At 52.6% G+C, this 22,732-nt stretch overlaps 7 protein-coding genes across 7 annotated transcripts; 1 reads left to right on the top strand and 6 right to left on the bottom strand.

Annotated features, from left to right (window-relative positions):
* Positions 1 to 2,908: 2,908 nt before the first annotated feature.
* On the bottom strand, positions 2,909 to 3,136 carry SMAC4_13710 (uncharacterized protein; the record flags this gene model as incomplete). The annotated part of the gene is made up of 1 exon (XM_066091557.1): positions 2,909 to 3,136. One exon carries the CDS (start codon positions 3,134 to 3,136, stop codon positions 2,909 to 2,911), a length of 228 nt encoding a protein of 75 aa, XP_065946997.1.
* Positions 3,137 to 3,436: 300 nt separating this feature from the next.
* On the bottom strand, positions 3,437 to 3,706 carry SMAC4_13711 (uncharacterized protein; the record flags this gene model as incomplete). Its single annotated transcript, XM_066091558.1, has 1 exon — positions 3,437 to 3,706. One exon carries the CDS (start codon positions 3,704 to 3,706, stop codon positions 3,437 to 3,439), a length of 270 nt encoding a protein of 89 aa, XP_065946998.1.
* Positions 3,707 to 5,953: 2,247 nt separating this feature from the next.
* SMAC4_13712 (uncharacterized protein) lies at positions 5,954 to 6,615 on the bottom strand. The gene has a single exon (XM_066091559.1). The coding sequence runs from the start codon at positions 6,609 to 6,611 to the stop codon at positions 6,081 to 6,083; it is 531 nt and encodes a 176-aa protein (XP_065946999.1). The 5' UTR covers positions 6,612 to 6,615; the 3' UTR covers positions 5,954 to 6,080.
* A 2,632-nt stretch (positions 6,616 to 9,247) lies between these two features.
* Positions 9,248 to 10,607, bottom strand: SMAC4_13713 (uncharacterized protein; the record flags this gene model as incomplete). The annotated part of the gene is made up of 1 exon (XM_066091560.1): positions 9,248 to 10,607. The coding sequence occupies exon 1, from the start codon at positions 10,565 to 10,567 to the stop codon at positions 9,248 to 9,250; it is 1,320 nt and encodes a 439-aa protein (XP_065947000.1). The 5' UTR covers positions 10,568 to 10,607.
* Positions 10,608 to 13,026: 2,419 nt separating this feature from the next.
* On the bottom strand, positions 13,027 to 14,906 carry SMAC4_13714 (uncharacterized protein). Its single transcript, XM_066091561.1, has one exon. The coding sequence runs from the start codon at positions 14,782 to 14,784 to the stop codon at positions 13,258 to 13,260; it is 1,527 nt and encodes a 508-aa protein (XP_065947001.1). The 5' UTR covers positions 14,785 to 14,906; the 3' UTR covers positions 13,027 to 13,257.
* A 630-nt stretch (positions 14,907 to 15,536) lies between these two features.
* SMAC4_13715 (uncharacterized protein) lies at positions 15,537 to 16,481 on the top strand. Its single transcript, XM_066091562.1, has 4 exons — positions 15,537 to 15,773; positions 15,846 to 15,858; positions 15,933 to 16,358; positions 16,431 to 16,481. The coding sequence occupies exons 1-3, from the start codon at positions 15,620 to 15,622 to the stop codon at positions 16,351 to 16,353; spliced, it is 588 nt and encodes a 195-aa protein (XP_065947002.1). The 5' UTR covers positions 15,537 to 15,619; the 3' UTR covers positions 16,354 to 16,358; positions 16,431 to 16,481.
* Positions 16,482 to 17,336: 855 nt separating this feature from the next.
* SMAC4_13716 (uncharacterized protein) lies at positions 17,337 to 19,187 on the bottom strand. Its single transcript, XM_066091563.1, has 6 exons — positions 18,976 to 19,187; positions 18,736 to 18,887; positions 18,415 to 18,456; positions 18,258 to 18,352; positions 17,743 to 18,191; positions 17,337 to 17,680 (listed from the first exon to the last, which is right to left on the bottom strand). Exons 1-6 carry the CDS (start codon positions 19,111 to 19,113, stop codon positions 17,441 to 17,443), a joined length of 1,116 nt encoding a protein of 371 aa, XP_065947003.1. The 5' UTR covers positions 19,114 to 19,187; the 3' UTR covers positions 17,337 to 17,440.
* Positions 19,188 to 22,732: the final 3,545 nt, after the last annotated feature.

Here is a 22,732-nt window from a genome sequence, read left to right on the forward strand (position 1 = left end):
TACAACGAGACCTTTGCCTCGGTGGTCAAACCGATGAGTTACAAGCTCATATTTGCTCTCGCTGCCGCCCTGGATCTCGAGCTGGAACAGATGGACGTACAAACCGCATTCCTGTATGGTGAAGTAGACGAAGAAATCTACGTCGAGCAACCACCTGGTATCCCTAACAGCAACCCCAACCTCGTCTGCCGCCTCAACCGAGCCCTCTATGGCCTCAAACAGAGTCCACGAGTGTGGTACAAAACCCTAGCTACCTTATTGAATGGCCTGGGCTTCTCACCACTACCATCCGACGCTGCCATCTTCAGCAAAGGAAACACCTATATCGCCATCTACGTTGATGATCTACTAATTGCCGGCCCCAACAAACCCGACGTTCAAGCACTAAAGCACGCACTCAGTCAGCGTTTCAAAATGACAGACCTTGGCCCTTGTTCTTATTACTTGGGCATGGCTGTTACCCGCGATAGATCACGGCACATCATCCGACTCAACCAAAGAGCCTACATCGAAAAGATACTTAAGGAGTTTGGGATGCTCGATTGCAAGCCAGTATCTACCCCAATGGACACCAGCAAGATCCCAGAACCGACCAGCGACCACATCGCCTCCAACTACCTCCGGCACTGGTACGCCAGCGCCATCGGTTCCCTTATGTACGCTATGCTCGGCACTCGTCCAGATACAGCCTTTGCCGTATCCTTCTGCAGCCGGTATCTCGCCAACCCAACGCTCGCCCACGTTACAGCCGTGAAACGCATCTTCAGATACCTCAAGGGAACCATCAACCTCGAACTCACTTATACCGGTGAGCTCAAGGACCTCACTGGTTTTTCAGACGCCGACTGGGCGGGTGACACCTCAACAAGACGCTCCACCGGAGGCTTTGTGTTCCACATCGGTAGCGCAGCTATCAGTTGGCAATCAAAACGCCAGCCCACTGTGTCCTTGTCATCCTGCGAAGCTGAACTTATGGCACAGACCCAGGCCACCAAGGAAGCTATCTGGCTCCGCCGACTGCTCTCGGACTTGCACATCAAGCAAACCCGAGGGGCCACAAGGGTCTACGGGGACAACCAAGATGCACTGGCCCTTGCGAGGAACCCGCAACACCATTCCCGCACTAAACACATTCACGTACAAGAACTCTGGTGCAGAGAACGCCAAGCAGCTGGAGACGTCAATTTCCAGTACATTCCCACAAACGAACAAGTGGCAGACGTCTTCACGAAGCCACTACCCCGCGACGCCTTCCAACGCCACCGACGAGCCCTTGGACTCTTGGAAGCCCCAGAAGGGTCTAATTAGTGTCCTTTCAACACTATAATCACTGGCACCTCTGTACTACACCCACAACGCTCATACAACTCTTCAGGCGGCTGACCCGCCGACACACCTATTTCCATGCTTCAATCCAAATTCCACTCCCGGGCTTGGTCCCGGGATCACAAATCTGTTTTTCAACTTACTTTCACTTTACGATCCACACACGGCAGCAATCCTTTTCCCACTGGGTTTTTACTGGTGCTGACCAACGTGTGTGAGAGAGAGAATCACTGTAAATAACCACTTGTAACCTATGCTTGGATCGAGGGGGAGTGTTGAAGCCATCACATTCTTTGGCGTTTCTGTCTAAGTGGATACGATCCACACATAGCTACCCTGTATATAAACCACGTCGGACTCCGTCCTCCTTGTTCTGTTCTCTCTCTCTCTTTTAACCTAATTAATACACGAAATTGACTCCCACACTCAATGCCACTTGTGGTGTATCATTCCGTTACCTCCAACAGGGCACTTCACGATGGTAAGTCGCGGGGCCTGGTTTTGATGGCTAATATACGTTGGCAGGCACATTCTGCTCACTCCTTTCTCGTCTAAGAACGCATCTTGGACTTTATCAACGGTACGATGTCCAATCCATCTTCCTCCTACAACAAAAAGACTTAGCGCCAAGTGTTAGTATTAACACCTGGTTGCCCGCAAACCCCTTAACACCATCTAAATCGCCGTTTTCGCGGTCGATATCCCAACAACCATAACTACAAAATGTCTACGCTTGCGCCCCTTGGGGCATCCAAAACAATGCCACCGGTCATTTAGCAGCGCGAGCGCACCCTCTACGGCCATGCCACTCAAAGCATTTTGTACATTGGTCTAGTGGGCGGCGTTTCTGGACTTGGCGACGAATGTTGCTGACGTCAAAAGACGGAAAGGAGAGACAGGCCTTTCAAAGGAGATAAGCCAGGTTGCGTACTGTCACGGCGCTGGCGGACCACTACATCACTAGGCTATGTTCCAAAAGGATACAAGTAACCGAAGCTGGCAATTCGGTCGCTCAAGTGGTCTTATATAGTTGCGATGGCAGTCGAGAGGCACAACTGCAAGGCTCCCATCACACGTACGCCTCGCCAGGATGGTAGTACTGGGAGGGACGGAGGGTGACAGGCTCTTGGCCGGTTTGGACGAAGACCTCGTCCTTGATGGCAGTGGTAGTGTCGACAGGGACTATTATTACGATCCAACCAAAGTGATGTAAACTAGCTAGATAAATAGACCAATCAGGTTGGATCCGAAGGCCCGAAGGCTTCGGGACCCCGGGTCCTCGAGTCCAGTACACCAGGTCTAGGGAAGAGCAGTATAAAAGAAAGCCTCCAGGCCTTCGTTTATAAGGCTCTTCAGCAAGCAATAGCTATCACAATCTACCAGTACCTTTTGGCTACTACTCCGTTACTCTATTGTTCTATCCCAGCGATAATACTCCTGTGCTTGTAACGGCTCATCACACTACCCCACTCAAAGCGACCAAGAACAGGAGCAGATCCAATATCTTGTCCCCAAGAAAACAGCACCTTCTCAGAACCTTCAACGCTTCGCTGAACCCGGATACACTTGGTAGCTCTCTGCCTCAAGCCAGGCGGGACGTGGGCCCTACAGAAGCACCCTCCTCTTGCAACTTCTGCATGCTTATGCCCATGGTAGAAGATGCCGTACAAGCAGAAATTGAAGCCAACTTCTCCCTCCTTTTGAAAGAGGACCCAGCGTTCGATCCTCTCGTCGGTTGCACTTGAGTAGAATTTGACCAGTGCCGGAAGAATTCACTCCGGCAGAACTTCCTCGCAGTCGATGGACTCATATGCTGTATTCGAAATGTCCATCACGGCCCGGTCAAGAGCGGTGCAGTTCCATCTTTGCTTTTCCCACTTGTCGTCGTTGTCAAAATGGTCATTATCGGAATCTTTATCACTCTCCTCCTCTTGCTTAACCCGCTTCCTCGGGACATCCTCGTCGTCATCCCCGTCGAGATCAGCCGTGGACCTGCTGCGCTTAGGGTCATTTGCATCCACCACCTCAGCAACCTTCTCCATCATCTTTCCCTTTGCATCCTCCAGCGCAGACTTCACTGTGCGACTGAGCTGCACAACCTCAGCATGGATCAAGACCTTCTCCTCCTCAACAAGCTGCAGGACCGCAGTCTCGGTATCGCGTATCCTGGCCAGCAGCTTAGTCTCGGTGTCGCTGAGCGCCTTCTCAACGGTAGATAATACAGGGCCGGCGTTTGCGCATTGGCGCAGGTTGAGTTGCTCTGTTGGCTTTGCGATTGGCTCTTCTTGAGCTCTGCTACATCGGACTTGGCGGCTTTGAGTCCTGGGGCAAGGGATTGAAGAAGTGGCTTCATTTCCGAGAGCTCGGAGTTGGAAGCCATTTTGGGTGGCATGGTCTACCGGTCGTTTGGGCCCAGTAACGATGGGTCGAGGGTTGGGGGCGCCGGTCGTGATGATGCCGTGGAGTAGCTCAGCTGGAGGTGATGTTGCAACGCAGCTTGGCGGTTGACGCAGGCCGAAATCCTCCCCTTTTACTTCCTGCTGAGATAGGGAAAGGCGACAAACGGAGGAAGGGTTGGTTAAGGAAGAAAATGGAAGACGAAAAACGGAAATAAGGGCAGACTCCTAAATACCGGGAAGGGGTGCCGGTGAGTGGGCAAGGCCAGGGCACGGACTTCCAACACTTGTACTTCGAATTCTGGCAGCGAAGACGAATAAAAAAAAGAACACTCCAATACAACCGGACGTAGAAGAAGGGAGAAATGGAAATTCTAGAGCAGGTAGTTTTAGGAAAGGAAGTGAATTGAAGGAGGAAGGGGAGTACTGTGAGAGGCCCAAAGTTCTCCACAGCAGGCGCCAAGGTCGCATGATCTCAGCACAGCATCTGCAGCACCTTTTGCCTGGGCGGCAAAGGTTAAAATAAAAGCGCAAATATTTGTGGTGGGTATTATGAAAATACAATGCGGACTCAGAAGAAAAGAAACCAACAAGTGTGTTTTATGAAAGAAATCGGGAAAAAAGCAAGAAAAAAAGACATACAACACCAGGGATTCGCTGGTCGTCACCGACCCAACTACTAGTCTGGCCCTCACTGGCTTATCTATGGGAGAGCGGACGGGATCCCGAGTTTTCCAGTGGGTATGGTCGTATGTGATTACCATGAGCTGTCGGAGGCCTTAAGTAGGTATTTCCATGGCCGCTGCAGATGCCGGGTGAAGGAAGGACTCGGTAGGTACCTGTGACAAGGGCAGAGTATGGGCTTGGAACAGTGGCTCAATTCAGCTGATAATTAACTTTGGTCTCGAAGGCCTTGTTGATCCTTTCAACCCTCAAGACAAGGGCTGAGTTCCCAGGCCGTGTGATGGCAGCCTTACAGTTGTGCCTCTGGACTGCTATCACAACTACATAAAACCGCTTGAGCGACCGAATTGCCAGCTTCGGAAATACAATACGGACTCAAAAGGAAAGAAACCAACAAGTGTGTTTTATGAAAGAGATCGGGAAAAAAGAAGAAAAAAAAGACATACAACACCAGGGATTCGCTGGTCGTCACCGACCCAACTACTAGTCTGGCCCTCACTGGCTTATCTATGGGAGAGCGGACGGGATCCCGAGTTTTCCAGTGGGTATGGTCGTATGTGATTACCATGAGCTGTCGGAGGCTTTAAGTAGGTATTTCCACGGCTGCTGCAGATGCCGGGTGAAGTAAGAACACTTTTGCGGTCCCCCCTGATTTGTCGTTCTCAAGTCCATGGCCTTTTATTTCTTTTCAAATGACATTGTGGACCTTTGGCATTTATTTGTAGAAAACGGGACGGAAAAGGCTAAACAGTGTCGAAACCATGTTAGTTCTGCGTCACGTACATGATCGGGTTTTTTTTGTTGTTGTTGTTGTTGTTGTTGTTGTTGTTATTTTTTACGTCTACTTCCGCCTCCCGTAGGGCATGAGACGTGCCGCATCAGTGAATCTCGCGTACAAAGATAAGAGCAGTGCACTAAATGTCCACCAAAAGACCATTAACCCGAGAGCAACCCGAGGCCTATTGCCAGTATAAATCATGTGTTGCCCGTAGCGTAAACGCGGCTCAACACCTCCAATCGAATCGCCCAGTGGGCAAGCCGTCAATATATGGCGGACCCGTAGAACAAAGAAAAAGACAAAAGAAAAGAGCAAGATCACTCCTCCCCGCTCTCGCTCTCGCTCTCGCTCTCCCCCTCCCGCAAGGCCTCCACCCGTCTCCTTACGCGGTAGACTAACCTGTCCAAGTCTACTGTAACCCTCTCGATGTCGTGGCCGCGCCCAATCTCCACCCCTTCACCCCGTAGAAACCCTGTAAGGTTGTCAGCGGTGCCCCCGTCGTCGATGTGCTGTTGCCAGAGTGACTGGCGCCAAGCCTTTCTCGTGCAAGTCCACGAAAAGAAGTGCGAGGTCTGGATTCTAGCGATGAAGCGCTCCCAGTAAATTCCAATAGCAAGGGAGAGATTCTCCTGCGTAGCCGCTTCGCCCGTGACCGGGGAAACTGCATGTGCCTTCCTGCAGAAGAAGGGATGGAATGGATTCTTCCAGCTTCCACAGAAGCATGTTAGCAGGGCGTCCTCGTGCTCGAAGCGCTCGTGGTAGTCCTTGAAATCCCCGTGGCCTGATCTAGCTGCCAGAAGATGGTGTAGGGAGCGCCTGTCCAGCTCCAACTCTTCGTTAGGATTAGTAGAGACGCCCAGCCTATAGTCTGCATACGACTCTGGCTTGTTCGCGGCCTACCATGCCTTGAAATCTGTGCGCGCCTCCCTCTTAGCAAGCCGCCTTGAGTGCGCAAGGGTATCCAAGCCTTGATTAACTACCTCTCCTCCTTCGGCGCCCGCCTTAGCGAGCTCATCAGCAATCTCGTTGCCCGTGATGCCCTTGTGGCCAGGAACCCAGCGGACGTCCACCAGACTGGGGCCATAGCCTTTGCGGGTGGCACGGAAATCAAGGAAAGCTGCTTGTGACGACGCAGCTGGGGTTCCTCGGAGTCCTCTAATGACGGACGTGTTATCAAGGCATACCGTAATGCGTGGCCGGGCCTGTGCCTCCGGAAAGAGCGCCACAGCGGCCTTGAGACCATGCCGCGCCCCTTCGGCCTCCGCATCGAAGACTTCCGCTTGTTCTAATTGACCGCATCCGCGGCCAAGTTCTGTTTGTCCTTGGAAGATTACGTAGCCAAAGCCTACGCACTCGCCCTCTGGTCTTTCTTCTTCCGCGTCCGGGTCCTCCGCGTGCACTTGAAGGCCTATCTGCTTGGCTATCATAGAGCCGTCGGTATAAACGACGATCTCCGAGGGATCTAGCTGGAGAAGCCATTCCTTAAAATCCTTGGCAGCTCTGTCCTTCGACTTGGGCGCTGGATCTTTGTGAGTGTCTCCGTTATATACGGGCGGCCGTCTGTAGCGTTGTAGGGCGGCGAGGTAGGCCGCGCGGCGTCCATTTAAACAGAAAGGAAGCGAGGAGACAAGGCAGACAAAGTTCGTAAGTTGCTGGGGCTGAATGGCAGCGTGGGTTGAAAAGAAGGCGGAACATAGCCTAGTGATGTAGTGGTCCGCCAGCGCCGTGACACTATTCGCAAAGAGGTTCAGTCTCTTCTCCGTCTTGCCCCCACTGATATCCCAGGTTGCCACAAGGTCCCCTCGGGTTTATGCCCTCGTGCCCAAGAACGACACTGTCCGCCAGACCATCCTGGATCACAAAGATGAGATTGGTGCCCGTTTTGGCTGCGTCCAAGTCGAAGTGCCCAAGAAATGGGTCACCTACGCCGTCCAGAATGTGCCCATGACGATGCAGATTGGTATGGTCCCTGTCGACACTACCACTGCCATTAAGGATGAGTGTGACAAGGGCTGTATTCTGGGCTTGGAACAGTAGTTCAATTCAGCTAATAAACTACTTTGGTCTCGAAGGCCTTGTGGATCCTCTCAACCTCCAGGGGAAGGCTGGGATTCAAGGCCTTCTTATGCCAAAGGGAGACGGTACGTACCCAGGCATTTATCTAGCGACCTGTATACATGCTGATCTTTCTGAATGCCTTCATCCATTCTCCTTCTTCCTTCTGGCGCCGGCCTTTGCCCGGGCGTCCTGCTTCTGCTTGGTTGGCGTGATTGCTCCTGTGATGATGGGGTGGCTTTGTGTTTAGCGCCGTCAGCATTTCTGGGGTTGGCTCGTTTAGCCTGGTGGCGTTGCGGGGGTTCGTGTAAGCCGTGCCTGTTGGCCGGATAGTCTGGCCAAGGCAAGGTTGGCATTGTATGGTGAGGTTGGGTTGATGTCAAGCATTGAGGCTCTATTGAACTTCAAACCCAGGAGTGTGGGCAATGTCCGTGTGACAATGAGGTCCTCCTCCAAACCGGCCAAGAGCCTGTTGCCCTCCGTCCCTCCCAGTAGTATCATCCCGGCGGGGCCTATGCAACCTGGCTTATCTCCTTTGATAGGCCTGTCTCTTCCTTCCGCCCCTTTGAATTTAGCACCATCCAGGTGAAATTGCCAGTTCACCAAGCAGAGTGTAATTGGTTGCTATATCAAGAGACGGGGTTTGATTGAGAACTGCGTGATATTGTCGTGGTCGTGTTATAACCAGGTCGCCGGGGCCAGCGCGAATGATATCGAATATGATTTCTTCTTCGAGTAGCCACCTCGGACTTACCATAATATTCCGATGCCGTGCAGACTGGTCGCATTTGTGGAGCGCATATTAGGTCGCAAGCATCCTTTCAAATTTGGTAGTATCGTCCGGGTTGATCATTATCCACTGTCCTTACTTCACCCGGCATCTTGTTACGAACTCAAGCGAGTTACACGGGTCAACCAAGCTACCAGCATACGACAGCCACGCAGAGGCGGGACAGTGTGATTAGAGTAGCCAGTAGGGCGAAGAACCAGGAGGGCTCACGGACTATGAGGGCTCATAAGGTGAGCCAGGACCTTCAAGTGAGCCAACATTATGAGTGAGCAGACACTCAGAAATATGGGAGAACTCAGATTGTCAGATAGTTCGACAGTAGTCGATTGATCATTATCACCGAGACCGGTATAACACTACCATATTTGTTATGAACATTTTGGCTTCACCGAATGTCTACTAATAGTTATCTACCTTCAGCTATCCCACTTAGGCAGGTCAGACTGCCGTTCGTCACACATCTGCAGCGGCTGAGGAAATACCTACTTAAGGCCTCCAACAGCACATGATAGCCACATACGACCATACCCACTGGAAAACTCGGGATCCCGTCCGCTCTCCCATAGATAAGCCAGTGAGGGCCAGACTAGTAGTTGGGTCGGTGACGACCAGCGAATCCCTGGTGTTGTATGTCTTTTTTTCTTCTTTTTTTCCCGATCTCTTTATAAAACTCACTTGTTGGTTTCTTTTCTTATGAGTCCGCATTGTATTTTCCCAACACCCAGCACAAATATTTGCACCTTCACTTTAACCTTTGCCGCGCAAGCAAAAGGTGCTGCAGATGCTGTGCTAAGATCATATGTCACACGGCGTGACAAGGGCAGTGTTCTGGGCTTGGAATAGTAGTTCAATTCAGCTAATAAACTACTTTGGTCTCGAAGGCCTCGTTGATCCTTTCAACCTTCAACTAAAGGCTGGGTTTCAAAGCCTTGTTGTTGTTGTTGTTGTTGTTGTTATTTTTAACGTCTACTTCCGCCTCCCGTAGGGCATGAGACGTGCCGCACCGGTGAGTCTAGCATACAAAATTAAGAGCAGTGCCCTAATTGTCCACCAAAACCATTAATCCGAGGGCAAACCGAGGCCTATTGCCAGTATAAATCATGTGTTGCCCATAGCGTAAACGCGGCCCAACACTTAAAATCGAATCGCCCAGTGGGCGAGCCGCCAGTATATGACGGAACCTGTAGCACAAAGGAAAAGGTAAAAGAAATGACAAAATCACTCCTCTCCGCTCTCGCTCTCGCTCTCCTCCTCCCGCAAGGCCTCCTCCCGTCTCCTTGCACGGTGAACCAGCCTGTCCAAGTCCACCGTAACCCTCTCAATATCGTGGCCATGGCCAACCTCCACCCCTCTATTCCGTAAAAACCTCGTAAGGTTGTCAGCGGCGCCACCGCCGTCAGTGTGCTGTTGCCAGAGTGTCTGGCGCCATGCCTTTCTCGTGCAAGTCCACGAAAAGAAGTGCGAGGTCTGGATCCTAGCGATGAAGCGCTGCCAGTAAACTCCAATAGCAAGGGAGAGATTCTCCCGCGTAGCCGCTTCGCCCGTGACCGGGGAAACTGCATATGCCTTCCTGCAGAAAAAGGGATGGAAGGGATTCTTCCAGCTTCCACAGAAGCATGTCAGCAGGGCGTCCTCGTGCTCGAAGCGCTCGTGGTAGTCCTTGAAATCCCCGTGGCCAGACCTGGCCGCGAGGAGGTGGTGTAAAGAGCGTCTGTCCAGCTCTTTTAGTTCGTCGTTAGGCTGGATAGAGACCCCCAACCGGTAGTCTGCATAAGACTCTGGCTTGTTCGCGGCCCACCATGCCTTGAAATCCGTATGCGCCTCCCTCTTAGCAAGCCGCCTTGAGTGCGCAAGGGTAGCCAAGCCTTCATTGACTACCTCTCCTCCTTCGGCGCCCGCCTTAGCGAGCTCGTCAGCAATCTCGTTGCCCGTGATGCCCTTGTGGCCGGGTACCCAGCGGACATCCACCAAACTGGGGCCGTAGCCCTTTCGGATGGCGCGGAAATCGAGGAAAGCCGCTTGTGACGACGCAGCTGGGGTTCCTCGGAGTCCTCTAATGACGGACGTGTTATCAAGGCATATCGTAATGCGTGGTCGGGCCTGTGCCTCCGGGAAGAGCGCCACAGCGGCCTTGAGACCATGCCGCGCGCCTTCGGCCTCCGCATCGAAAACTTCCGCTTGTTCTAGCTGACCGCATCCGCGGCCGAGTTCTGTTTGTCCTTGAAAGATTACGTAGCCAAAGCCTACGCACTCGCCCTCTGGTCTTTCTTCGGCGTCGGGGTCCTCCGCGTGCGCTGGGGGGCCCATCTGCTTAGCTATCATAGAGCCGTCGGTGTAAACGACAATCTCCGAGGGATCTCGTTGGAGAAGCCATTCTTTGAAATCCTTGGCAGCCCTGTCCTTAGACGTGGGCGCTGGATCTTGGTGAGTGTCTCCGTTATAGACGGGCGGCTGTAGAACAGGTCGCGGGAAAGGCAAGGCGAGCTGTGCAGCCGTCTGTAGAGTTGTAGGGCGGCGAGGCAGGCCGCGCGGCGTCATTCGGGGTTCCGAAAGACGCGGGACGAGCGGGTGGGCAGGATCTAAGGTGAGGAGGTGCACAGCGTGCCGCCGCCGGGCCGCTTCTAGAAGAAGGGGGACGGGAGGCAGGCTAGCTTCGCGGTAGAGAATGGCAAGGCGCGTCGTTCTCCACACTGGTAAGCTGGCGCGGATGGCAATGTTAACCGCAGTCTGGACTTTATGGACGAGGTCCGCCAGTCCATTGCTAACAAGCGGAAACTCCCCTTGTTTACGATGAAGGGCGTGCTTCTTATGGCCTGGCCACCAGATTTCAGAGCCAAATAGGGCCTTTGGCAGGACGACAGCCTTCATAGCCTTCACCATGGAGCCTGGAGGGGCGCCGTGGTAGACTCTGTTGAGACCGCGTATGTGGCGGACTACCTGCTTGGCGGAGGCGAGCCTGTGCTCAATGTGGTGCTTCCAGTTCAGCTTGCTGTGGAGCCAAATCCCCAGCCAGCGCATTGCCGGCTGTGCAGCCACCTCGACTCCTCCGTGTGTAATGGTTGGGAAAGGCGCAGTTTGTCTTTTCCTGGAGAAAAACTGAATTTCGGTCTTGTCCGGCGAGAAGTCAACAGCGTTGTCTACTCCCCATTGAACCATGGCGTCCAGCTCTCGTTGGGCCTTCTCTGCGACCTCTTCGTTCGAAGTGCCAGTAACAAGAACTGCACAGTCGTCTGCATATCCAAAATGCTGTGCTTCGCTCTCTCCAAGGCGATGGACCGGCTCTGTGTAGAGCAAGTAGATGATGGGCGAGGCAGGGGAGCCCTGAGGGAGCCCGCATCTGAGACGGCGCATAGGAGTGGTCACCCCTGGGTATCGCACGCAGGCCATGCGGTCCGTCATAAAAGACTCAACCCAGCGAACCACGCAGTCCGGCCACCCTTGCTCCCGCAAACGTAAGACCAGCCTATTCACTAGGACGGCATCAAAGGCGCCTTTGACATCCATGGCTACAAGTGCAGCAACGAGTCCCTTGTCGAGTGCAGCTTCGATATCGTGAAACAGAGCTTCCACAATGTCAACGGCCGAACGCCTTGGAAGGGCGCCAGCCTGCTGGGGATTCAAGACCCCGTTAGAAATAGCCGTCCAAGCAATCCGCCTGCCAATAAGGCGTTCGATGCCTTTTCCAAGGCAGGACAGGAGTGAGATGGGCCGCCATCCCTTGGCCGTCGTTTGGTCTTTCCCAGGTTTCGGTATCATAACCACTTCCGCCTGTCGGAAGACTTGGGGGTGGTAGCCGGTAGCGACGCAGCCCTGATAGAGCCGCAGGACAGGGTCTTTGATCGCTTCCCAGGATGCTTTCAACATACGGACGGTAATACCGTCGGTGCCGGGGGACGTGTTGCCAGAGCCGCAAAGTGTTTTGTAGACTTCATCCGCGTGTACGACGGACGACCAGGGTAGGCGACGGCGTGGTACTGTGGGTACCCAGCCAGTTTCGAGGTCTTCCTCTTCGCTGTTCCTTTCTAGAAGGGCCGTGCGGAGTGCCTCCGCTTTGGCTTCTGGCTCGATCACGGTCTGCCCATTGATGACTAGTGGGGGGGCCTCCAACCGGTCGCGGGGCTCGTGCCACGCCACGATCCGAAAAATGTCCTTGTCGTCTCGCGCTTTCGTGATAAGGTCATCGAAGAACAGCTGCTTTGCTTCTCTGACTATCCTCTTAAACTCCTGCCGAAGAGCTTCTATCCGCTGGGGGATGGGATTCGGATTGTTGTGCCGATAGTTGCGGAACATTCTGGAGGCCTGCGCGCACGTTTTATTCCACCACTTTGCGTTTTTCTCAGGTCTTGATGGCCTGCAAGAGATTTGGAGGGCCTCTGTAAGGACGTTGCAGAGGGCCTCGGCGAGCTCGTCGAGCCTTTCCGGGGAGTTCTCGCCTGCAGGGAGGAGCGGGACCAGACCCATGAGAAACGAGACGTTTTCGGCAAATAGTTTAATAGCCTCTGGGTCTTCACGAAGGACCAGTCGACGGCGAGGAGGCTCTACCGGTTGGATAGGAATGTCCGTAATGCAGACTTGGTGGTCAGAGCCGCAGTCCGCCTCTGGGGCAATTCTTGTTGAGCAGAGTGGTATGTTCGAGAAGGTAAGGTCGATAGTATTACCGCAGTTGTGGGTAGGAACACCAGGGGCCGTCAGCAAATCCAGGCCATGCTCTGTAACGTAGTCCACAATTCGCGTGGCACTCTCTGATGTTTCCGCACCAGGTTGCCAGGAGTGGTGTTTGGCATTGAAGTCGCCAGCGAGGAGTGTCCTTGTCGTTGGTTGCCAATTTTGCAGTAGCTCGAGGGCCGAAGTATCGTTTGACCGGCGGTAGATGTTAACGAAAGTGACACCCTGCGTCTCTACCCATAGCAGATCTCTGGTATGGCCGAGAGTGAACCCTCCTGCTGCCATTTCCCTACGAACGTACGTGGCGACGCGTGGGTGGGTAGTAGTCTCACTTGTCCATGTGCGGACAGGTGTGTAAAGAGCGTAGAGGGAATGCCCGGGAATACCAAAGCGGCCCTCGTGGAACCACACTCGTGGCTCTTGGATCATAATCACGTCCGCTCCAGCCTCACTAGCAGCTTGGAGGGAAATTTCGTGCGTGTCGCGTGCTCGTGCTACATTAGCCTGAAGGACACGCAGTCTGGAATTGTTCAGGCTATCACGAGAGGGGGTTGAGTGTCTACTCATTGGCCGTCGGCCCTCTTGGAGGGCGTTTTGTGGCGGCTAGAACGACGGACTGCGTTATCCGAGGAGGCGTACTCGCTCAACTGGACTACTATCATGTCCTCATCAGCTGGGGGCTGGCTTTGGTCAGAGCTGTTGGATTTGGACAGCTCGTCGGGAGACGTGGGGGTATTTTCCTGGTTGTTGGAGGGGGCGGCGCGGTTGTGTTTCTCGGTGAAGAGAGTGCCACCTTTCTGGCGAATCTCTCGCTGCTGATGAGGTGTTGGGCGGATGATGGTATCTCTTTGGCGTCTCGGGCGCATAGGACACTCGACGTGGGTGGACTCAAAAGGGCCACAGCAGTTGGCGCATTGAGTGTGACGGTCACATTCTCCGTGAGCAGTACGTCCGCATTGTGGGCATTTAGCAGCGCGAGCGCACCCTCTACGTCCATGCCACCCAAAGCATTCGGTGCATTGGTCCAGTGGGCGGCGTTTCTGGACGAGGCGGCTGACGTTGCTAGCGTCGAAAAGGCGGAAGGGAGAGACAGGCCTATCAAAGGAGATAAGCCAGGTAGCATAGGCCTCGCCAGGGTGGTAGGACTGGGAGGGACGGAGGGCGACGGGCTCTTGGCCGGTTTGGACGAGAACCTCGTCCTTGATGGCGGTAGTTGTGTCTACAGGGACCATGCCGAGTCGCATCGTCATAGGCACGTTCGGGACGGCATAGGTGACCCATTTCTTGGGCACTTCGACTTGGATGCAACCAAAAAGAGAACTAATCTCATCCTTGTGGGCCATGAGGGTCTGGCGGGCAGCGTCATCCTTGGGCACGAGGGCAAAACCAGTAGGGACCTTGTGGCAGCCAGGGATGTCGGTGGGGGCGAGGCGGAGGAACGTTTGCACTTCTTTGCGAATAGCAAAGGCATCTGTGTTGACGAAAGGGGAATCCCTATCTAGTCGGAGGAAGACGCGGCCGTCACTCTGGGGTACGGCAGCCTTGCGGGTAAGGCTGGGGCGGGGAGTGGAGCGGGAAGCCGAGGCGGAGGTGGAATCTGTACCGCGGGCGGCAGCATCCGCGTAGGAGATGGGTCCCTTTCCCTTGCTGGCAGAGGGAGTGGAGACATTTTTGGCGGCTGGGTCAGACGTAGCCGGGGTGGGCGAGGGAGATGAGGCAGAGTTTTTCTGTAGAGCGGCCGTGATGGTCCGTGCGAGACGGTCAGCTTCACGTGCGTGAGCGGGCGAGACGGCGGAGAAGCGGGCGAGTTCGGTGTCAAGAAAGGCGGCGAAGGAGCGATAGACCTCCGCTTTGGCGAGAGCTTCAGAGATGAGGGTCTCAGCGAAAGACGTGATGGGGCCGGAAGCAGCAGAGGTGGCGGTGGTGGCGTGGGCAGGACGGGCTTCCTCGTCCGCAGTTCGGGCTCTCTTGGCCGACTGCGCCGTCGTGGAGGGCGGGGGCAGGACGAAAATGGAGTCCGGCAGAGGTGTAACCGGTACTATAGCCGGCGGCGGTGGTTGGGGGGGCCCAGAGGGCGAAGGCGTAGACATTTCGATGTTGTGAATGTTTGGATATCGACCGTGAAAACGGCGATTTAGGTGGTGTTAGTGATTTTGCGGGCAACCAAGAGTTAGCACTAACACTTGGCGCCAAGGGTTTTTGTTGTAGGAGGAAGATGTGGGTTTCAAAGCCTTCTTATGCCAAAGAGGCGTGGTACGTACTGAGGTGCGTACCGAGCCTTGTTGCCTAATGCCTCGAGGTATCTATCTAGCGGTCTTCCTGTTGATCTTCCTGATTGCTTTTCACCCATTCTCCTTCTTTCCTCTAGCCTCGGCCTTTGTCCCGTCGTCATTGTGGCCCAGCAGTCACTGGAGCTGCACGTACGCATGCACGGGCTGACCTGTCTTTCATGCACATTGTATAACAGTGCATATCTCACCATGCCCCTAACGGTGCCCTCTCGTCCCGTGATGAAAGGGGAACCTCAGGATGATGCTCAGCGCCATCGGCAGTCAAGGCTAATGCAAAGTGTTGAGGTTCTGTTAAGCCTCGGAACATCTAACCCAGAACTGTGGGCAAATGTCCGTGTGACAGGGACCGCTGGCACACAAAAACACCAAAGACGCATTGACTCCGCCAGCTTATCCAGTTCACAGAACCGATTTCATTGTTTTCGATATCCATCCTTGACAATGAGTTCCCCTCCCATGAAGGAGAAGTCGCCCACACCTGGCCCGGCGTCCCCAGTGGCCGATGAGTCTTTGGAGCTTACAGGCCTTTTTTCCTGTGACTGATGGGGAGTATTGGTACGTCTATATTCGAATGCTTTTAGCAAGACGAGTGCCGTACCCGTTGATATTCCAGACATGAGCCAACTACTGATCCATGTGCGCCACTCAAGGACCTAATGATGAGAAGGCAAATGAATTGTTGGACATCTTCCACGAGACCATGACTAGGTTGTTCGATGGGAAGCTGTACCCGGCCCTGCTCGACAAGGATAAAATTAGGACAGCTCTTGACATCGGTACCGGCACTGGTAACCTGATGAACTTTGACGGCCCTTGCTCTTTCCCCATTACTGCACTTTACTGATCATTTTTACTTACAGGAGTCTGGGCCATGTAAGACGAACTTGTCAGACATAATTTCTGGGCCGATATTCGATTGCTAACATCTTCTTTTTCCTTCATTACAGTGAATTTGCGGACGAACAACCTAATTGCACTGTAACTGGCACCGATATTTCTCCGATTCAACCTAGCCGGGTACCTTCCAACGCCCGCTTCGACATCGAAGACGCAAGGAAGAAATTGAACTTTCAACTGAATTACTTCGATTACATTCACATTCGCTGGCTCACTGGCACCATTGCAGATTGGCCTGCCCTCTATAAAGAGGCGTATAAATGTACGGCGCCCGGTGGCTGGATCGAACATCTCGATGCCGATGGTACATGGTACTGCCTTGATGGAACGATGCCTGAAGATTCCGCCATGGGCCAATGGGGTCTGATTTGGAAGAAGCTTGGAAAGCACATCGGGATTGAGTTCGATATCGTTTCTTCGGACGTCATGGTGGAAGGATTGAAGGAAGCTGGAACGTTACCACTGAGGTAATCTATGTAAGACTTTCCGCCGTCCGCAAGCGCCTAGCCTGAGACTAGATGAGCTTAAGCTAACCCCCGAGGATCTAGGTTCCCCTCTCGCCCTAGTCTGATGACCCGAAGATGAAGCAGGTAGGCCTCTACCTGTCTGCAACGGTAACAAACGACATCGATGGCTTCCTTACCTACCTCTTGCACAACTACGAGAACTGGACCCCGCAGGAGATCCATAACTACGCCTCCATTATGCGCAAGGAGTTCAGAGAATGCAAGATCCATTCTAACTCCAAGTGGCGCGTGGTGAGAGGACAAAAGCCGCTGGACGCTTAAGGGTAGACAATCGACGCAACATTAAAGGCCAGTTTGATGTTGCAGATTTGGATGCCCATATTTTAGTTATCATTGTGGCCAGTCTCAAGTCTCTCATGTAAATAATGAACCGAATATCACTTGTTCTTATCATAATTCCTATGTCGTCATTGGGAACTGTCTTTGAACTATGGATCCCCTTGCATTTTGTCTCCTTGACCCCGCTTCATGAACAGTGCTCATCGCTGTTACTTTCGCCTTATCCGTGCCACGTTGTACTTAGGTGCTATGTGTCCCCGGGTCCCCGGACCCGGTATCGGGTTCGGGTTAATCTGCATGCTTTCGGCAAGGTCCCTTCAGCAATTGATTCTCTGTAGACGTACTCTAAAGCCATCCTCCTGCCGGTGTCACATCATTCCCACGCTTGCTTTGTCGACAACTAAGGTACCTAAGATTACGGTACATTTGCCGTTACTTGTTCATGACCGGCCACCTCATCCGCGTCAATTCATAGGTGTGCATGTACGTGAACGCAGTTATGTACAAGGATGGTCCGAGACGCTACGAGCATTTCCGTATCGCGGAGCAACGGGGTGGAGGCCGGGTAGGGCTGAATGCACACGCCCGGTCTGAGGTCAACTCTGTCAAACATTGCGACCGTCATCCGAAATGTCAGCTCCATACATTGTGGACTATTTACAGAAAAAGAAAGAGAGACTCGTTATCATATATTTGGCCTTTAAACGTGAGAGATTGACCAGCCCCAGTCGGTGTTATTGCCCAGCCGTGCACTAAGCATCCAATGGCTTCTGGCCGTACACCACACGGAAGACGAAGTACGGATGAAGGTCCATGTTCCTCAACTCACTCGTAAAATGCTGGGCATAGCTTCTGATCATCTCTGGAGTCCACCCCATCATCTTACCCCACATAAACTGGAGAGATCCTTCAAGATCCTGACAAATGGCGGCACGGAGGAAGAGACCAAGCTCCTTCAACTTGGGGTCCGTGGACCAGGGGGAAAGAGGGACCTGCACGTGCCCTGTTGTTAGAGTGTCTGGCGTAAACAGACGTTGGGAAGTGGAAGACTTACCTTATAATCCTTTACTACTGTGTTTACAAAACCAGCCTCCTTCATCCCATTCTCTATGAAGTTGTTGCTGAGCATATCAACTTCATACTCAACCTTCCTTCCAGCCTCGTGCCACATGGGCCCCCATTGGTGCACAGCACGAACAGCGCCATCTAGGGAACTATCGTCGCATTCGGTCACTCCGTTGAGATCCATATGTTCAATGTAACCGCCCGGCTTACAAACGCGGTAAGCCTCCCTATAAAAGGCAGGCCAATCCTTGACGGTACAGGCTAGCCAACGGAGGTGGACGTAGTCGAAAAAACCGGACTTGTAGATCCATTCCTTGTTGTAATCGTCAATTTCGAAACGGATATTGGGAGGGACCCAACCGGGTTGAATAGGTGAGATATCGGTACCCATAACGGTACAGTTAGGGAATTTATCGGCAAAATCGATGGCCCACAGTCCTGAATGTCGACGGGAGTTAGTATTTGAGGAAACAGTCGCCAAGACAGTGCAGAGAGTTGGCGTACCTGTGCCTGTGCCAAGATCAATGGCATTCTCAATCTTTTCTGGAAGAGGGGCATTATAAAGTGTGCCATCCAGACAAACAGTCATTGCATGATGGCTAGGCGGATTACACTTGGTCAGCTGTGAAATCGTTTATTGTGCGAAGGAAATTTCACTCACAAGATATCCAGCCCTTCATTCTGCTTATCGTCGTTAGGGCCCCTGCACGCAAGTTCGAAGAGCTCGTTAGCGTTGGCTGTTTCCTCTCACATGTGCGCTGCTTCCTCGTGTTTGCTCTTAATGGCGGCGTTGGGTCTGCGAAGGGCTTGTCATAGCGGGCCATCTCCTCAGCGGCGAGGTCCTCGGCGCAGGTCTGGAAAAAAGACTCTCGACCGTGATGAAGCAACCGCCAAGGGTGCCGGAATCGACGCATAGGTTGGGCTTGGGTCGCTCGAGGAGCAGGATCCACCATAACGATGGGGGAAGAAAGAGAAATCTTACCAATACTCTCCATCGGTTACGCTATCGCTATGATATGTTCGGCCATTCAAGGTCCGGTAATGGAGGATACTCGAACTAATCGAGGCAGTTGAGCTCGCGGCATCACTTCCGATGGTTGAGTCCCCGTCATCTTCGTCATCTTGCAGAGGCCCCTGTGTTGCAAAGTAATGCGCATCTATGTCAGCAATCACTTCCAAATATGATTCTGACCAAGTGACTGGAAATGTGATAGGACCGTACCTGTTCAGCCCAGTGAACTCCAGAAAGAGGATCAGCCACTCCAGCACCAGGAGATGCAGGACCAGGAGTGGGTGACGTTGGTGCCGGCGTGGGTGACTTCGGTGCCGGCGTCTGGGCCTTCTTCGCCGGAGAACTCATGGTGGAATCGTGGATACCTTACGAGGTATGTTTTTCCTGAAGTCGAGGTTGGGTAGGTAAAGAGATGAATGGCCGAGAACATGAAGCATTGTGGAGATGCCAGAGTCGTCCGATTTATAGGATGAGGTACCCGTGCTGTCAAATGTGATAGACGAAACCACCAACCTACCCCTTACCACTCAACTTCAATAGTGTAGTACTTGAAAAAGGAAGGACGCGTCCTGCACAGTGTGTGATATAACGGCGGCGGCTAACCAAAATGAGGATAATGGGGCCGATGTGTGACCTCGCCGGCTAAATTGACTGTGTGGACTGAAGTTGACCAATGATAGAAACAATCGTGTCCGCGACTGCCAAATTTCGCCGTAACAAACATTGTGCAAAATCCTCCAGAAACCGCTCTCATATCCTGCTCTCTGTTTTGGCCAGAGAGACACTTTCAAACATCCTTGAGCTTATTCACGTTCAATGGAATCTTGGCAGGGCCGGGTAAGGCTGAAGGCATCCCCATGGTCTGGGATCTGCCCTACTACACAACTGCGAGGCTCCCCCGAGGATTCAACCACCACGCATGTTGTCACACGGACATATGCCACACTGTCAAACGGGCATATGCCACACTGTCAAACGAGCATATGCCACACTATCAAATGGGCATATGCCACACTGTCAAACGAGCATATGCCACACTGTTAAACGGGCATACACCACACTCCTGGTGTCATACGAGAAAGACCTACATGTATGCAGATTGCTAGATGCCTTGGAGCCTTAGGTGACAAAGACCCGTACATACTAGATAGGTACCGTTTCCCTTTGGCATAAGAAGGCCTTGAAGCCCAACCTTCCTCTAGAGGTTGAAAGGACCAACAAGGCCTTCGAGACCAAAGTAGTTTATCAGCTGAATTGAACTACTGTTCCAAGCCCAGAATACTGCCCTTGTCACACATGTTGACATGGCGGTGCCCGACAGATCTCATCCACGTCCAGCTATCTATCCCACAAGTTTCTGAATAGAAAGATGCCATTCATTTCATCCGAAGCGCATGATGAATCATGTTCCATTCCAACAGCCCATTCTTGAAGAACAATCAGCTCCGGTTGGTCATCTTGCTCAGCCGGAGCTCAAAGCTCAAGCATCGTACGGCTTCTGCGCGTACACCATGCGGTACGGGAAGTACCCATGTATCTTCAGGTTCTTGATCTCTGCCTTGAGGTGAGCGTGACGAATCGTTACAAGCACAGGAGTATTATCGCTGGGATAGAACAATAGAGTAACGGAGTAGTAGCAGAAAGCTATTGCTTGCTGAAGATCCGGTAACAAGAGGCCTGGGGAGGCCTTCTTTTATACCGGCCTTCCTGGACCCGATATACTGGACCCGTGGACCCGATCCTTTGTCTCAGGTCCCCAGGACCCGGGCTTAGGACCCGGGACTTTGGGTCCTCCCTTCGGGTCCTCCCTTTGGGTCCTACCTAATTGGCCATCTAGTATAGCCTACATAGGATTCTCTGATTGGATCGTAACAGTGAGAACAGTAGGAGGAAATCTCCTCCTTAGTCCAACTCAAAACATTGCCGAAGATGAACTGGGTGGCGCCCTCGAGATCTTGATTCAAGACAGCGTAAAAGTAGAGACCGACATCTCTTAACTTCTTGTCTTTAGGCCATGGCGACAGAGGAACCTGGGTATTTTTTTTTTGTTTGATCAGTCTTATGCCACATCTTTAAATGCATGTTCAAGCGGGTGACAGTAGATGCCTGTTTTGCTGAATCTGTAATGGAACGGAACACTCACCGGGTAGGTCTTTTTCGAAATATTCACGAAGCCGGCCTCCTTCAAACCCTCTTCCTGAATATTCTGGTCGAAAACATCGAGCGGAGTCCCCAGTCGTCTTCCAGCTTCCTGCCAGATCTTACCCCATTGGCCCATAGCCATATCCTTCTCTACTGTACCGTCGTCTGATAAAACAGTACCAGATGCATGTATATGCTCAATTCAACCGCCCGGTTTGCAAAAGCGGTAGGCCTCCTTGTATAGAGTATGCCAGTTCTTAACCGTACCGGCCAGCTAGCAAATATGGACGAAGTCGAAGAAATTAGCCTTGTATGTCCATTCCTTGTTATAATCGTTGACTTCGAACCGTAAGTTGGGAAGCACTTAGGTGGGTTGAATCAGGGATATGTCGGTGCCAATCACACTACAATCCGGATATTTATCGGCAAAATCGATTGCCCACAACCCTTCACGCCGCACCTGTTCCGACGTTTCCCATTTTTTGAATTGATTTCTTCCAAGGTAATGGAGCAAGCTGGCTTACCTGTGCCTGTGCCAAGGTCAAGAGCATTCTTGGGATCCTCCGTAATGGGCGCCTTGAAGAGATTGCCATCCAAGGCAATGGTCATCGTATGATGACTAGAAAAGAGAAAAAGTAAGCCAAGGGTCGATCACTAGCACTTTCAAGCCTTGTCTCACTCACAAGATATCCAGCAACTCGTTCTGCTTCTGATCATTGGGGCCCCTGGATTACATCGGTCGTTGGTTTTCAATGTCTTCTTCAAATTTCTAAGGTATCACTCACCAGTACAATGTATCGGTCACAGAATCACTGTAGTAAGTTCGGCCGTTGATGGTGCGATACTCGAGGATACTCGAGCTAATTGAAGCAGTCGAGCTCGCGTCATCGTTTCCCAATGTCGAATCCCAGTCATTGTCCGTGTCCTCCCCTTCTGGTAGATTCTGTAAGAGCAGATAAAATCTTGTGCATTAGCAACTCTGGCGCGACACTTGACTGGCAGGCACGACGCAGATGGTGGACATTTGATTGGCACAGCAAATGATCAACACCTTGAGCCCTTTCGTGCGTCGTGCCCGCCTTGGTATCTGAATCGTTGGTCAACTTGATGTTCCAAGAGACTTTGCTGCACCTCCCTACCTAAATAGATACCTGACATGCCTTTTGGCACCCCGCATGCCTGCCTACCCGAAGGAATCCAATCTCAAACAGATGCTATGAAGGAAAGACTTACCTGACCAGCTCAGTGGGTGCCAGGGAGGAGGCCAGTCGCGTCAGGCGCATTCTGGCCCAGGGGCGCAGGTGTGGGTGATCTTGGTGCAGCCAATGATTGCCTCACAGCAGCGGTTGAGGAAGAAGGACCAGGGCCAGGGGTGGGTGATTTGGGTGCCATCGATGACCCTCTCACAGTAGCAGGGGAAGCAGAACCAGGCGTGGGTGATGTCTCTGCTCTCGTTGGCGAAGAAGCTGCCTCGGATTCCGGCGGCGACCTAGCACTGTCCGTCGGAGAACTCATGGTTGAATACCGTTTGCGAAGGCTTTTCGCTTACGGGAGCCAGGCATGGGCGAAAAGGATGGAAAGTCCAATATATGATTCAGGTGGCAGAGTTGTCCAATTTATGTCAACTGCTCCCGAAAGACGTTACTACTGATTCATCAGCGTAGGGTTAGGTAGGGTTAGGGTTAGGGTTAGGGTTAGGGTTAGGGTTAGGGTTAGGGTTAGGGTTAGGGTTAGGGTTAGGGTTAGGGTTAGGGTTAGGGTTAGGGTTAGGGTTAGGGTTAGGGTTAGGGTTAGGGTTAGGGTTAGGGTTAGGGTTAGGGTTAGG

This window comes from Sordaria macrospora, chromosome 4 (assembly GCF_033870435.1).
Source record: "Sordaria macrospora chromosome 4, complete sequence".
NCBI classification, from domain to species: Eukaryota; Fungi; Ascomycota; class Sordariomycetes; order Sordariales; family Sordariaceae; genus Sordaria; species Sordaria macrospora.

Bases quoted from the DNA above. Each gene is read 5' to 3' on its own strand.
- SMAC4_13715 (XM_066091562.1), top strand. From the start codon at position 15,620: ATGTGCGCCACTCAAGGACCTAATGATGAGAAGGCAAATGAATTGTTG.
- SMAC4_13716 (XM_066091563.1), bottom strand. From the start codon at position 19,113: ATGAGTTCTCCGGCGAAGAAGGCCCAGACGCCGGCACCGAAGTCACCC. The intron at 18,888-18,975 runs GTACGGTCCTAT...TTTGCAACACAG, and splicing joins GAGTTCACTGGGCTGAACAG to GGGCCTCTGCAAGATGACGA. The intron at 18,457-18,735 runs GTAAGATTTCTC...ACTTGCGTGCAG, and splicing joins GTAACCGATGGAGAGTATTG to GGGCCCTAACGACGATAAGC.
- SMAC4_13712 (XM_066091559.1), bottom strand. From the start codon at position 6,611: ATGATAGCCAAGCAGATAGGCCTTCAAGTGCACGCGGAGGACCCGGAC.
- SMAC4_13714 (XM_066091561.1), bottom strand. From the start codon at position 14,784: ATGTCTACGCCTTCGCCCTCTGGGCCCCCCCAACCACCGCCGCCGGCT.